We start from the raw sequence: 15527 nt of genomic DNA, 5'->3' as shown, positions 1-15527 counted from the left end.
TCTAAACCCCCGCAGCCCATCTCCATGGCAATGCAGCATGTTTAATAGAAATACATACCGAATATTACTTTACTTTCCAAACACACAATGATTTTTAAACCAAGTGAAGTACAAAACTATATTTTTACAGTAAGACTCAAACAGCATTGGAAGCAAAGTCATGATTCCGGGCAGTCCGGTTGCAAGGAAGTCTTCCACTTTTCCATTTCACCATTCTCAGAAAAAAACATGGTTCCTGAACACGGTTAGGGATGGTAATATTATCAGAATCCAACCCTGTAATCACTTGTGAACGCGCTGGTGTTTCTGCAGGCTGCACAACTGAGTGAAGCCCTTCCCGCACGCGGAGCAGGTGAACGGCCTCTCCCCGGTGTGAACTCGCCGGTGGGTCAGCAAGTTGGATAACTGGGTGAAATCCTTCCCGCACACAGAGCAGGGGAACGGCCTCTCACCGGTGTGTACCCGCTGGTGCGTCAGCAGATGGGATGAGTCACCGAATCCCTTGCCACACCTGGAGCAGGTGAAGGGCCGCTCCCCGGTGTGAATTCGCCGGTGCTTCCACAGGTTGGAGGAGTCGGTGAATCCCTGCCCGCACTCCGAGCAAACAAACAGCCTCTCCCCGGTGTGCACCCGCTGGTGGGTCTGCAGGCTACACAAGCGACTGAAGGCTTTCCCGCACTCGCAGCAGGTGAATGGCCTCTCCCCGCTGTGGACCCGCCGGTGGGTCTGTAAGTTCCACGAGTGAGTGAAGCCCCTCCCGCACTCGGAGCAGATGAAAGGCCGCTCCCCGGTGTGGACCCGCTGGTGTGTCTGCAGGGTGGATGATTTGCTGAATCCCTTCCCACACACAGAGCAGGTGAAGGGTCTCTCCCCGGTGTGACTGCGCCGATGGGCTTCCAGCTCAGACGGGGAACGGAATTCCTTTGCACAGTCCCCGCATTTCCACGGCTTCCCCATGGTGCCTTTACAGTTATCTTGGTTGAATAGACAAAGAATACAGTCTCTCTCCACCGTCAATGGCGTGACGTTTATTCTAACTGTGAAATAAAGTAAAGCTATTGAACACACTCACCTGGATAGGGGGAGGTATGACAGTGTCTTGGTGCTGATCCCCTCACATTGGTACTTAAATTCTTTCAAAGATGACAGACAGACAAATATTTCTCCTTCAAAAGTCAAAGGCCAATGGCATTCATGAAGCAAGTGGCTCTATCAAATCTGGAAAGGATGTCTGATTTGAGATTTCTTTCTGCAATTTCGTCCCCAAATTCCAATATCCTGTAGACGGAGATTACAAAAGTTGTTACTGTCAGTACAGTATAGAAATTCAGAGTTCTAGTTTCTGTGGAACATGCTTTCCTCTCTCTTTCTCCAAGATGTGTCAATCTCCATCCCACACATTCATCCTTCCATTCTCTCACTCTGCTGTCCCTAGTGTACATCCTCCCCATTCTCCTAAAATTGTTGATTTCCAGTGATTAACTCATTCAAACTCACCTCTTCCTGTCCTGGACACACAGATATCACAAGATCATCAGAAATAGGAGCAGGATTAGTTCATGCAATAAAGAGAATATTCCCAGATTTCGCCCTCAGATCCAGAGCCCCACAAATCTCTGTAATTCTGAGAAGTGTTTTCGCTGATACATGTTGTACGAATGATAATTTAGTAAGTGTGAAACTAGAAAGAAATCCTGTGCTGTTTCAGATAAGATTGTGTGACTCGGAAGGACAGGAGCAGGCCAATCAGCTTGTCAAGCCTGCTCTGACATTTAATACAGAGGCACAGCACGGCCACTCACGCCAAGCAGATATCCTAATCTGATCTATTACCATTTGCCAGCATTTGGCCCATATCCCTCTAAACCCTTCCTACTCATGTACCCATCAGATGCCTTTTAAATGCTGTAATTGTACCAGTCTCCACCACCTCCTCTGGCAGATTGTTCCATACGTTCGACGTCAAAAAGTTGCCCTTTTAAATCTTTTCCTTCTCATCTTAAACCCTTTGGTTTTGGACTCCCCTACCATGGGGAGGGTGGGGGGGGGGGGGAAGACCTTGGCTATTCACCCTATTCACGCCTCTCATGATGTTATGCACCTCTAATCACAACCGATTGAACAAGTCAATGATTTTTCTTTAAAAACCCACAGCATCCACATATCCTGTTTGCAGCATTGGTGATCAGATACCTGTCAATATCTACTCAATGCACTGAGCAACCGTAGCCCCCTGTCATTGAAAATTTCAAAGATTTAGAGGAGAAAAAAGATCTCCTGGAGTTCATACCCACACCTACTCTGTGCATCCTTCAAGTGATTTTAATTAGATCATCTCTGCAGAACAGGAGGAGAATGAAGGGAAGATGCTTCTGTAGGGTGCCATACCCCTCCAATCCGGTAGGTGGGGAAAATCAGCGCGCAGCCGCAGTAGCGGGCCCAGCGGCCCGGAGCAGGCGCAGTGCCGCCGGCTCGACCCGTATCTATTTGGAGCGGCAGCCCCTGACGTGAAGGGGGCGGGGCTTCTCGTGAGCCGGCGGCCCTGGCGGAACCGCAGGCTCCAAGGAAGGGGGCGGGGCGAGAGAGTGGCAGTGGATGGAGGGGGCGGGGCGCGTGTGTCCGCGAGCTCTGGAACCCCGCCGCGCGCCGGGACTCCTTCTCACCCCGCCCATTCATGGCGACCGACCAATGAGAGGCCTCGGAGGACCGGAAGCACCCAGGTCCTCCAACCAATCAGAACCGCCCTGTTGCCTGAACGCAGCCCTTGGACCTTCTGAAGCTGCTCGTCTCTCTCTTTGAATGGAGATTGAGTTTCACTCCAGACTGAAACCTCCTCCTCTGTCCAACATCTGAGAGCACAACTGTTCTTCTTCTCTCCACTCTCTGTTTACGTTGTTTGACTGAAAGGGAAAGAAGAGTGAATCCAAGGAGGGTGCAAATTCTGGGTATATTAACTCAGGACGTTGGCATCCTTTCCTTCCTTAGGTACTCCTGAGCAAAGAGCAAGATCTGGGCTAGTTTAAAAGCAAAACACCGTGGGTGCTAGAAAGCTGACATAGAACAGTGCTGGAGAACCAGGTCGGTAGAGTTGTGGATAGTAACGAAGAATGCTGTAGGTTACAGAGAGACATAGATAAGCTGCAGAGCTGGGCTGAGAGGTTTCAAATGGAGTTTAATGCAGAGGAGTGCAGAATACTGGGCTAATGGTAAGATTCTTGGTAGTGTAGATGAGCAGAGAGATCTCGGTGTCCAGGTACATAGATCCTTGAAAATTCCCATCCAGGTTGACAGGGTTGTTAAGAAGGTATATGGTGTGTTAGCTTTTTTTGGTAGAGGGATTGAGTTTCAGAACCATGAGATCATGCTGCAGCTGTACAAAACTCTGGTGTGGCCACATTTGGGAATTGCGTACAGTTCTGGTCACTGCACTATTGGAAGGATGTGGAAGCTTTGGAAAGGATTCAGAGGAGATGTACAGGAAGGTTGCCTGGTGTGGAGGGAAGGTCTTACGAAGAAAGGCTGATGGACTTGAGGCTGTTTTCATTAAAGAGAAGGTTGAGAGACGTCTTAATAGAGACATACAAGATAATCAGAGGGTTAGATAGGTTGAACAGTGAGAGCCTTTTTCCTCGGATGGTGATGGCTAGCACGAGGGGACATAGCTTTAAATTGAGGGGTGATATATATCCAGGTCAGGGGTCAGAGGTAGTTTCTTTACTCAGAGAGTAGTAGGGGTGTGGAACGCACTGCCTGCAACAGTAGTAGACACGCCAACTATAAAGGCATTTAAATGGTCATTGGATAGGCATGTGGACAAGAGTGGAATAGTGTAGGTTAGATGGGCTTCAGATTGGTTCCACAGGTCAGGACAACACCGAGGGCCGAAGGGCCTGTAGTGCACTGTAATGTTCTGTGTTCTAAAGGAGTGGAGCTGAGTCCACGAGAAAGATCAGCCATGATCTCATTGATTGGCAAAGCAGGCCCAAGGGGCCAGATGGCCTACCCCTGCTGTGATTTGTTATGTTTTTATAGTATGTTCTCCTGACAAGACTGCGAGAGAGGGAACTCAAGATTGGTGAGTTAGTCCTGCTGTGATTTCTGGTTGCCTTCCTATCGGAAAGACGTGGTGAAACTTGAAATGGTTCGGAAAAGATTTACAAGGATGTTGCCAGGGTTGGAGGATTTGAACTATAGGGAGAGGTTGAAGACGCTAGGGCTGTTTTCCCTGGAACTTCGGAGGCTGAGGGGTGACATTTTAGAGGTTCCAAAATCATGAGGGGCATGGATAGGGTAAATTGACAAAGTCTTTCCCCTGGGTGGGGGTGGGGGGAGTCCAGAACTAGATGGCATAGGTTTAGGGTGGGAGGGGAAAGATATAAAAGAGACCTAAGGGGCAACTTTCACACGCAGAGGGTGGTACGTGTATGGAATAAGCTGCCAGAGGAAGTGGTGGAGGCTGGTACAATAGCAACATTTAAAAGACATCTGGATGGGCATAAGAATAGGAAGGGTTTGGAGGGATATGGGCCGGGTGCTGGCAGGTGGGACTAGATTGGGTTGGGATATCTGGTAGGCATGGACCGGTTGGACCGAAGGGTCTGTTTCCTTGCTGTACATCTCTATGACTCTAAGCGCAGGGAATGTTCCAGGAGTTGGCCGATCACTCAGCTTGAAGCAAGCCAGAATTTATCTTGCCCCCACCCCCGAACCAAAGAGGCCAGAGTATGACTCTATCTTCTTCTGACAAGATTGCGAGACAGGGAACTCAAGATTGGTGAAGCTGGCATAGCAGGAGAGACAGGGTATGTGATTTACGGAGGGCTTGTGCCCGAAACCACAATTCTCCTGCTCCTCGGATACTGCCTGTCCTGCTGTGCTTTTCCAGCGTCACACATTTCAGCCATGTGATGTATGGAGCAAGAGAAAGAGAGCCTGTGATTGGTGGATCAGGAAAACAGGGATAAACGTATATTAGGGACAGCATAGAGAGACTCTATGGGATGGGAGTTTACAACTTTTGATTCTACAAAATCCTCCTCGCTCATTCATCTCAATTGCAATGAGTGTAGTCCTAGTCTACTCGATCTCTCCTCATAGGGCAACCTTCTCAAGTCTGGAATCATCCTAGTACACATCCCCAGTGCCAAAACCTCCTTTCTCAAGTCAAAAGACCGAAACTGTAACACAGTACTCCAGGTGTGGCCTCACCAGCACCCTGTACAGTTGCAGCTTAACCTCCCTACTTTTAAAACTCCATCCCTGTAACAATGAAAGGCAGTATTCTATTTGCCTTCGTAATTGCCTGCAACTCAACTTTTTGTGATTCTTACATGGTATGTGCAGGATAGAGAGAGTAACATAAGGTTCAGAAGGATATGGGCCAAATGCAGGAAAATGGGACTAGTTTAGTTTGGGAAACTTGGATGGGTTGGACCAAAGGGTCTGTTTCCTGGCTGTCTAATTCTATGACGGCAGCGGTTCTAGAAGGCAGCTCACCAGCACTTTCTCAAGGGGAATTTAATGCTCAAAACCCGTGAATAAATGAATAATTTCCATTTGTGTATGACTCTATGGTGTGCATTAAATGTATGTTTTTTTCACTGTTCAGTAATAATGTACATGTAGTGGTTAGCACTGCTGCCTCACAGCGCTGGGTACGTCGGTTCGTTTCCACCCTCAGGCAACTGTGTAGAGTTTGCATGTTCGCTTGTCATGATTTGGAGATGCCGGTGTTGGACTGGGGTGCACAAAGTTAAAAATCACACAACCCCCTCAAACTATCACGTCTGTCAAGGAAATTACAGGTATTTTGACTTACGATCATAAAAAGATTAACGCAATCTTTAGAAAATTTTATTCTGATTTATATAAATCGCAGGATTGTGAAGACAGGACTTAGGAGGATGCAATCATTTTTTAAAACTTTGACCTTTCCAGACCTAACTCCGGAACAGGTATCGGTCTTAAATGCTCCCCCAACAGTCCAAGAAATACTTGACGCAATCAGGCAACTTCAGAGCGGTAAGGCACCGGGCCCAGATGGTTTTCAAGCTGAATTCTATAAAGAATTTACAGAAATATTGGCTGGTCCAACTTATGGACATCTATAACTACACATATAGTCAGGGCTGTCTCCCGCCTTCGTTGAAAGAGGCAAATATTTCTCTTATCCTTAAAAAAGGAAAGGATCCAGAAGATTGTACGTCATACAGACCAATATCCTTGCTAAATGTAGATTTTAAAATCCTTTCTAAAACGTTAGCATTGAGGCTAGAAAGGGTATTGCCACATATTATAAAGGAGGATCAGACGGGTTTAAGGGCCGTAGATCATCCAATAATATTAGAAGGGTTTTGAATATGATTCAAGCCTGTCATCAGGGAAAGATTCCAGGAGTAGTGGTTTCATTAGACGCAGAAAAGGCATTTGATAGGTTTGAATGGTCATATTTGTTTTACACATTGGAAAGGTTTGGCGTTGGAAAGGTGTTTACCAAATGGGTCTCAAAGCAGTTGTGGTTACCAATGGATTAGGCTCGGATAGCTTCAGTGTGGATAGGGGCTGCCATCAGGGATGTCCTCTCTCGCCATTGTTATTTACGCTAATAATTGAACCAGTAGCAGAAGCTATATGGGCTGATCCTAATATAACGGCCCCGAGGATTGGTACAGGTAAACATAAAATTACCCTGTATGCAGATGATGTTCTTCTATTCCTCAGTAATCCTCTGATGTCCGTACCTCGCTTAATCCAAGTTATTAATACAATTAGTGCATTCTCAGGCTATAAAATTAATTTCTCAAAATCGGAGGCTATGCCAATGGGCGGCCTTGCTATGATACCCCACTTAGTGAACGGATCCCACTTTCCCTTTCGATGGTCCCTGGAGGGTTTCTTATATTTAGGCATTTTTGTTACCCCAGTATATGGTCAGTTATACAAGGCTAACTTTGTGCATTTACTGGAGAGGATAAGGCAGGACCTCCAGCGATGGGGAGACCTTCCAATTTCCTGGCTAGGTAGAATAGCACTAATTAAAATGAATGTCCTGCCCCGTCTCCTATACCCTATGAGAATGCTTCCGGTGATGCTGCCGAGGCTGGCACTACGTAAATTATATGGCTGGTTGGGTTCCTTTATCTGGTATCATAGATGGCCCCTCATTAAGCTGAAGAAGTTACAGCTTCCACAGGTAAGGGGAGGATTGGACTTCCCAGATTTTAGGAAATATCAGTTAAGTTCCCTATTAAGTTACATAGCTGATTGGGTCTTGTCTGATCCACAATCAATCTGGCTGGACATCGTGGCTTCTCAAGTAAAATGCTCACTTATTAACCTTTTATTTTCAGACAAGAGGAAAATCATTACGGATCACTGTAAAAACCCTATAATACTAAACACAATTAAAGCTTGGAATAAAATGCGGCAAAATGAGGGCAACTCACATAAAACATCCCACTATGCTCCGATAATGGAAGCATGGGGATTTCAACTGGGGTTTAGAGATGCCACTTTTGAACTCTGGAGATCCACGGGTATCTCATGTTTAGGGGTCCTGATGTCTTTTGAACAGCTGCGTCAGAAATTCGGATTACCTAATGGAGACTTCTTTCGATATTTCCGAATTCGAGATTATATACAGAAGAAGACTACGTTATTAGATAGTCTTTATAAATCAAATAGAGAATGTAGAGTGCTATGACCAATGGGGGTATCTTCCGTCAGTACTATTTATCATTTACTACATGATGAAGTATCGGGAGATATGGACAATCTGTTTAAAACATGGGATCAGGATTTGGGACTAGAAATCTCTATAGAAACGTGGAATGACATTTGGGAAAACGCCAGAAGAATCACCATCTGCAACAGAACCCAGGCTATCCAGCTGAAGATACTTCATAGGGCCCATATAGCACCGGATCGATTGGCAAAATTTAAGGCAGGAGGATCTCCAATGTGTCCCAAATGTAAAATAAAGGTGGGCACTCTTATACATTGCTTATGGACCTGTCATAAGATCTGTAGATACTGGACTAAAGTAGCAAGTACCCTGACAGTAATTTTAGGACCCTGTATCTCTCCTTTTGGGCTTTTCGAACTTACCGTCCCTGGATATGCACGGGAAGAGATTATTTTCTATTCTCTCTTTCTGTGCAAGGAAAAATATTTTGGTAAACTGGGTGGCTGAGGGCCAACCCCGGACTTTCAAATTGGCACAGATTAATTATGGAATGTATTCCCCTTGACTTCCTTAGGTTAGGGTGGATTGGCCGTGCTAAATTACCTCATAATGCCCAGGGATATGCAGGTTGGGGTGGATTGGCCGTGCTAAATTACCCATAGTGCCCAGGAATGGGCAGGTTAGGGTGGATTGGCCGTGCTAAATTACCCATAGTGCCCAGAGATGTGTAGGTTAGAGTGAATTGGCTATGCTAAATTACCCATAATGTCCAGGGATGTGCAGGTTAGGTTGGATTAGCTACGCTAAATTACCCGTAGTGTCTAGGGATGTGTAGGTTCGGGTGGATTGGCCATGCTAATTTTCCGATAGTGTCCAGGGATGTGCAGGTTAGGGTGAATTGGCTTTGCTAAATTACACAATGTGTCCAGGGTTGTGCAGGTTGGGGTGGATTACCCAATGCTAAATTGTCCCATAGTGTCCAGGGATCTGCAGGTTAGATGCATTCATCGGGGTAAACATAGAGTCTGGGTGGGTTACTCTTCGGTGGGTTGGTGCGGACGTGTTGGTCCAAATGGCCTGTTTCTGTACTTGTGGGGATTCAATGACTATCTGTGTGGAGTTTGCACTTTCTCCCCCCCCCGGGTGTCTGCGCAGGTTCCCGCAGATGTTAGGTGGTTTGGCCGTGAGATATTGTCCCATAGTTTCTTTATTTATTCACATGACGAGGGGGTCTCACACTGCCCCTCCCTAATTGCCCCAGAGGCAGTTAAGAGTCAACCACATTGCTGTGGGGGGGGGGCATCGTCACATGTCAGCCAGACCAGGGTAAGGATGGCCGTCTCCTTCCTTGAAGGACATTGGTCAACCATATGGGATCTTCCTGACAATCTACAATGGGTTTACGGGTGTCATTGGACTCTTAATTCCAGTGGAGAAATGAATGAAAATCTTAATTCCACATTTTGCCTTCGGATTCAAATACCACTGGCTGCCCGTGGCGCGATTCAGACCCGGCTCCCTTGGAACCTTACCTGGGTCTCTGGGTGAACGGTCTAACGGTACTACACCAAGGCCATTGCCTCCCTGTATATGCAGGCTGAGTGGGTTAGCCACGCAGAGTTACGGGGAAAGGGTCTGGGCGGGATGCTCAGATCCAATGGGCCAAATGCCTCGTGGGGTTCTGTAGGAATTTCACGGTTCTCTCCCAACAGGGTGTCATGGTGGTCAGGAGATGGTGGATGTCAGCTCCCCACTGAAGAGTCAGAGTTGCACAGCGTGGAAACAGACCCTTCAGTCCGACTCGTCTATGCCGAACAGATATCCTGAAATAATCTCGTCCCATTTACCAGTACTCGGCGCACATCTTCCTCAACCTTTCCTATTTATGTACCCATCCAGATGCCTTTTCAATGCTGTAATTGTACTAGCCTCCACCACTTCCTTTGGCAACCTAGTCCATACACGCCCTCTACGTGAAAAGGCCTCTACGTTGTGTCCCTTTCAAATCTTTCCCCTCTCCCCTATGGCCTCTAGTCTTGAACTCCCCGAACCTTGGTAAGTTTTCCCCGACCCATGCCCCTCATGATTTTGTAAACCTGGATCAGGTCACCCCTCAGCTTCCGACGCTCCTGGGAAAACAGCCTATTCGGTCTCTCCCTACAGCTCAAACCCTCCAACATCCTTGTAAATCTTTCCTGCACCCTATCGCAACACGTTGTGGACTTGTTGGGGCCGAAGGGCCTGTTTCCATACTGCAGGGAATCTAATCTAATCTAATCTTAAAACAGCTTGATGAAACAAAAAGGTTTAACAACAAAAAAAAGTCATTGACTCTATTGCGGTGCAGCAGTAATGTCCCTCCACCCTGGGTTGAACCCAGGGGTCAAATCCCACCTTCTCCACAATAAAAGTCAAGCAGACACATGGCCCTCTTGGTGTGCAGTGGTAGTGTCCCCCACCCCCTTGACATACATCTCTGAACAGAGAAAAATAGGTTTAAAAAAAAAGTCATTGGCCCTCTTGCGGTACAGCAAAAAGTCTTTATCCTTTTCTGGTGCAGCAGTAATGTCTTTACCCCAGATCAGGAGGTCCAGGTTCAAGTCCCCCGTACTCCAGAGATCTGCAATAACATCTCTGAGCAGGTTGATGGGAAAAAAAAGGTTTATTAAAAAAAAAAAGCCATTGGTCCTATTGCGGTGCAGTGGTGATGACCCTATACCTGGACCGGGATTCAGGGCCTACCTGTTCCAGAGTTATGTAATTACATCTCCAATCAGGTTGACAAAATAAAGTTAAGTGAGAAAAAAGGGGGAAAAAAAAAGAGAAATGAAAAGAAAGAAAAGGAAAAAAAAACAAAACAAAGAAAAAAGGGGAAAAAACAAAAAACGTAGAAAAGTAGGGAAAAAATTTCTTTGGCCATCTTGTGGTGCAGCAGTAGTGTCTCTACCCCAGACCAGGAGGTTCAGGTTCAAGTCCCATGTACTCCAGAGATGCGTAATAACATCTATGAACAGGTTGACGAGAAAAAAATAACTAAATTAGAAAAAAAAGAAATTAAAAAGAGAAAAAGTCATTGGCCCTCTTGTGGTGCAGCAGTAGTGTCTCTATCCTGGACCAGGAGGTCCAGGCTCAAGTCCCACCTGCTCCAGAGGTGAAAAAAAAACAGGAAACCCAGTCATTGGAGAAACTGAAGCACAAATTCACAAGTTTAAATACCAAAAACGGAGAGCATTGAGACCAAGAAAGGTTAGACACATTTAAAAAAAAAAAATTCTGGAAAGAGGGAATGGTAATGTGCTCTGAAGTTTTAAAATTTTGTGAATAGCAAAAGTTGATGAGAAACCTTTTTCGCCAGCCAGTGGTGAGGACGTGGAAACTCGCTCCCACAGTGAGCAGGAATATATTTAAGGAGAAGAGGGGTACATACAAAAGGGAGGAGAAAGTGAGGACTGCAGATGCTGGAGGTCAGAGCTGAAAACGTGTTGCCGGAAAAGCGCAGCAGGTCAGGCAGCATCCAAGGAACAGGAGAATCGACGTTTCGGGCATAAGTCCTTCTTCAGGAACGTCGATTCTCCTGTTCCTTGGATGCTGCCTGACCTGCTGCGCTTTTCCAGCAACACATTTTCAGCTACATACAAAAGGGACAAAGGAACAGAAAGCCAGTGGACATGAAGAAGGGAGGGTGGAGTATAAATACTGAGAGTCCAGTTGAGCTGACTGGGCTGATCCTGTGCTGCAGACTCAAGTGGAACAGGGCCAAACATATTTATTTCACATCTACCTGTGGCAATAAGAAAAGCACTGTTGATGACCCAAGGGTAAAATAAATGCCCTTTAACAGGTTCCGTGGATCATTTCAGTGGGAATGCACAGTCCCTCGCTCAAAGAGCATCAGCCTCACTGGAAGCAAAGTGGGTGGGAGCGGCCTGTGCAACAGAAAGACTCTTCCCACTTCACCCACTGACAGAACAAATGTGGCCCAGTCCGAGAGTCATAGAATCCCAACAGTGGAGGGCACACTGACCCCCCAAAGAGCATCCCTCACAGACACACCCCTGACATTATCCACCAAGACTGCACGTCTTTGAACACTGTGGGAAAACTTAGGGTGGCCGATCTACCTGACCTGACATCGCTGGTCACTATGGCCAAGCTCATTGTCCCACAGTGTCGAGGGATGTGCAGGTGAGGGTGGGTTGACCATGCTAAATTGTCCTATAGTATGCAGGGATGTGTAGATTCAAGTGGATTGGCCATGCTAAATTGTCCCAATCCACCTGACCGACACATCCCTGGACACGAGGGGACAATGTAGCACTGCCAATCCACCCGAACATACACATCCCTGGGCACTATGGGTAATTTAGCACGGCCAATTCACATGAACCTGCACATCCCTGGGCACTATGGGTAATTTAGCATGGCCAATCCACCCTAACCTGCACATCCCTGGGCACTATGGGTAATTTAGCACGGCCAATTCACCCTAACCTGCACATCCCTGGGCACTATGGGTAATTTAGCACGGCCAATCCACCCTAACCTGCACATCCCTGGGCACTATGGGTAATTTAGCATGGCCAATCCACCCTAACCTGCACATTCCTGGGCATTATGGGTAATTTAGCACAGCCAATTCACCCTAACCTGCACATCCCTGGGCATTATGGGTAATTTAGCACGGCCAATCCACCCTAACCTGCACATCCCTGGGCACTATGGGTAATTTAGCACAGCCAATCCACCCTAACCTGCACATCCCTGGGCACTATGGGTAATTTAGCACGGCCAATCCACCCTAACCTGCACATCCCTGGGCACTATGGGGTAATTTTGCATGGCCAATCCACCCTAAGCTGCACATCTTTGGACTGTGGGAGGAAACCGGAGTTAGTCCCACACAGACACGGGGTGGGGGGGGAAGAGTATGTGCAAACTCCACACAGACAGTGGCCCGAGGGTGCTACCCCGCCCCAGGAGTGGGCGAGCAGAGGGAACCGAAGCCCTGCGATTGCTGGTGGCCGAGGAGGACGGAGAACCGAGTGAACCCCTTCCCGCAGGCGGAGCAGGCGACAGACCTCTCCCCGGTGTGGACCCGCCGGGTGGGTCTGCAGGTTGAACAGCCGGCTGAATCCCATCCCGCACTCCGAGCAGTCAAACGGCCTCTCTCCAGTGTGACTCCAGCGATGCATCTCCAGTTGGGATGGGCTGTACTAAAAATGTAAGTACAGTCGCCATACTCCCACAGCTTCTCCGTGGCGTCGCTCAGGCTCATTACTGTATTTTATACCGAATGCACGCGACCAACAAAGGATACTCATTTGGATTCCAGCATCTGGCCAGCGCTAAACGTTCCAAAATATTTTCCAGGCTGCATGACGGAACAATGATCTTTGCATGACAGTGCAGTGAAGCACTCTTCCTGGTGCCTCTTCCAGTGAGATTTTTCAAGTTTTCACCCAAAAGAAAAGCACAGATCTCCAAATAATCAATCTAGGTCTCAACGCAGTGTTCAGTCTGAGATTTCTGCCTGCCTGTCCTCCTCTTCTGATGTCCTACAAAAGACAGAAGACCTTACAGCAGGCCTGACTGGATAGAAATTTAAAACAAAGTTTGCAGATGCTTCGACACCACTCTAGGGAGCATAATCAGTGCTCCTCCAGTGAAGCGCTATTTGTTCTGTACATTAACGACTTGGATGTGAACATAGAACTCACAATTATTAATCTGCCCATGACACTAGAATTAGGGGTGTTGTTGATAGTGAGGAGGAAGGTCTCAGGCTACGTGGAAGGTAATCTTGCTCCAACTTTATAAAACACTGGTCAAGCTGCCGATGGAACACTATGCGCAGTTCTGGTGGCCAAACTATCAGAAGGACGTGCTTCCACTGGAGAGGGTGTCGGGGAGATTCACCAGGATGTTGCCTGGGATGGCACGAGGAGAGACTGGATTAGGCTGAGTTTGTTTCCCCTGGAGCAGAGGAGGCAGAGTGGGGATCTGATTGGGAGAAAATTATGAGGGGCACAGACAGAGCAGATCATGACAATCTCTTCCACGTGGTTAAGACCGGAAGACATTAGCTTAAGGTGAGGAGTGTATGGTTTAGAGGAAATTTGCGAAAAAACTTTCTTTGATCCGGAGTAGGGTAGACACTCTTGAGGCAGGTACTTTCACAACATTTAAGCAGCATTTAAGGTGAGTACTTAAAATGCTGGGGAGCATAGCAGACTACAGACCAAGCACAGGTAACTGGGATTAGAGTAACTTGGTGCTTGTTGGTTAGTGTAGACACAATGGGCCGATGGGCCTGTTTCTATACTGTATGACCCTAATACAAATATGACCATACGACGAGACTAAAAATGTAAGACACAGGAGTATATCTCATGACTGATCCACAGGGGAAAGTGAGGATGAACATAATTTCATTGGTGAATCTTCAAATTCTGGAGCAGTTGCCTGTAAGGAAGTGGAACAGTCCATAACTTCAAAATTAGATCGGATTGACACGTGGGACAAGTAAGTTTTTCAGAGTTCCCGAAATATAGAGCCGTTGGCTCTGCAGAGAGTTAGGAGAAAATAAAGACTGCAGATGTTGGAGAGTCAGAGTTGATAAAGTGTGGCACTGGAAAAAAAGCACAGCAGGCCAGTTAGCATCAGAGAGTGAGAGAGAGAGAGAGAGAGTGTGTCAACGTTTCAGGCAACTGAAGAAGGGTCCTGTCCGAAACGGTGACTCTTTTGCTCTTTCGGATGCTGCCTGACCTGCTGTGCTTTTTCCAGCACCACGCTTTCGCATCTGTGCAGAATTAACAGGGACGTCAGTTGCTGAATGGACTCCTGCAGTGTCAGCATTATTCGACGAGTGGAACTGTATAATCGATATAAACCATTGTTTACGGGCGGCACGGTGGCTCAGTGGTTAGCACTGCTGCCTCACAATGCCAGGGACCCAGGTTCAATTCCCCCCTCGGGCAAGTGTCTGTACGGAGTTTGCACATTCTCCCCGTGTCTGCGTGGGCCCACCTCTGGGTGCTCCGGTTTCCTCCCACAGTCCAGAGTTGTGCAGGTTGGGTGAGTTTGCTATGCTAAATTGCCCGTAGTGTTCAGTGTAATAGGTGCAGGGGTAAATGTAGAGGAATGGGTCTAGGTGGGTTGCTCTTCGGAGGGTCGGTGTGGAATTGTTGGGCTGAAGGGCCTGTTTCCACACTGTAGGAAATCTAATCTAAAAGACTAGAGTTAGTTATAAATCAGAGTTATGGTGACCATAAATACACTGAACATGGACAAGAAACATATCTCTGTCCCATATTAAAATTACAATCCCCACAAATGTAACAAGAGATATCACATACCTTTCACCAAAGATGGAGAAATGGGCCAAACCTTGCTGGATTCAGTTGCTTTACTCCCAGTCTGAGAAGGTGACCATGAGAAGGGAACATTGCTCCCACAAATTGCCCAGGGGCAGGAGTTTCACTCTGAAACTCATTGGGACAACTTCCGCATCGTGACGTCCACAATGCAGGGGGTGGAGTCACCGGGCTCGGCGATGACGTCCGCGGGTTCCAGGAGCGGCTGGGCGTCGGCAAGGCCCCGCCCCCGCCCATTGTTACCCCGCCCCTTTCTCCAGGAGCAACAGTTTCCAGGGAAACCGCTGCCCCTCGCTCAAAAGATGGAGCCGCGACTGCGCCTGTGCGTTGGCCTGCCTTCCTCCAAGGGGTGGAGGGGAGGAGACTTTGCAAAATCTCTTGTCTTTCATTTGCAGAGTTAAAAATCCCACCACACCAGGTTACAATTCCCTGGTGTTGTGTGATTTTTTTTTGTGTCTTAACTTTGTCCA

At 47.4% G+C, this 15527-nt stretch overlaps 1 protein-coding gene across 1 annotated transcript; it reads right to left on the bottom strand.

The window, feature by feature from the left end:
* Positions 1 to 152: 152 nt before the first annotated feature.
* Positions 153 to 15196, bottom strand: LOC122543588 (uncharacterized). Its single transcript, XM_087974866.1, has 3 exons — positions 15040 to 15196; positions 12763 to 13239; positions 153 to 1278 (listed from the first exon to the last, which is right to left on the bottom strand). Exon 3 carries the CDS (start codon positions 955 to 957, stop codon positions 283 to 285), a length of 675 nt encoding a protein of 224 aa, XP_087830992.1. The 5' UTR covers positions 958 to 1278; positions 12763 to 13239; positions 15040 to 15196; the 3' UTR covers positions 153 to 282.
* Between the last annotated feature and the right edge of the window lie 331 nt (positions 15197 to 15527).

The sequence above is a fragment of the Chiloscyllium plagiosum genome, unplaced genomic scaffold, assembly GCF_037043375.1.
Source record: "Chiloscyllium plagiosum isolate Xiang-an unplaced genomic scaffold, Cpla_swu_hap1 HiC_scaffold_27, whole genome shotgun sequence".
NCBI classification, from domain to species: Eukaryota; Metazoa; Chordata; class Chondrichthyes; order Orectolobiformes; family Hemiscylliidae; genus Chiloscyllium; species Chiloscyllium plagiosum.
This window is presented reverse-complemented; position numbering and strand designations above follow the sequence as displayed.

Coding starts and splice junctions, on each gene's coding strand:
- LOC122543588 (XM_087974866.1), bottom strand. CDS start 957: ATGGGGAAGCCGTGGAAATGCGGGGACTGTGCAAAGGAATTCCGTTCC.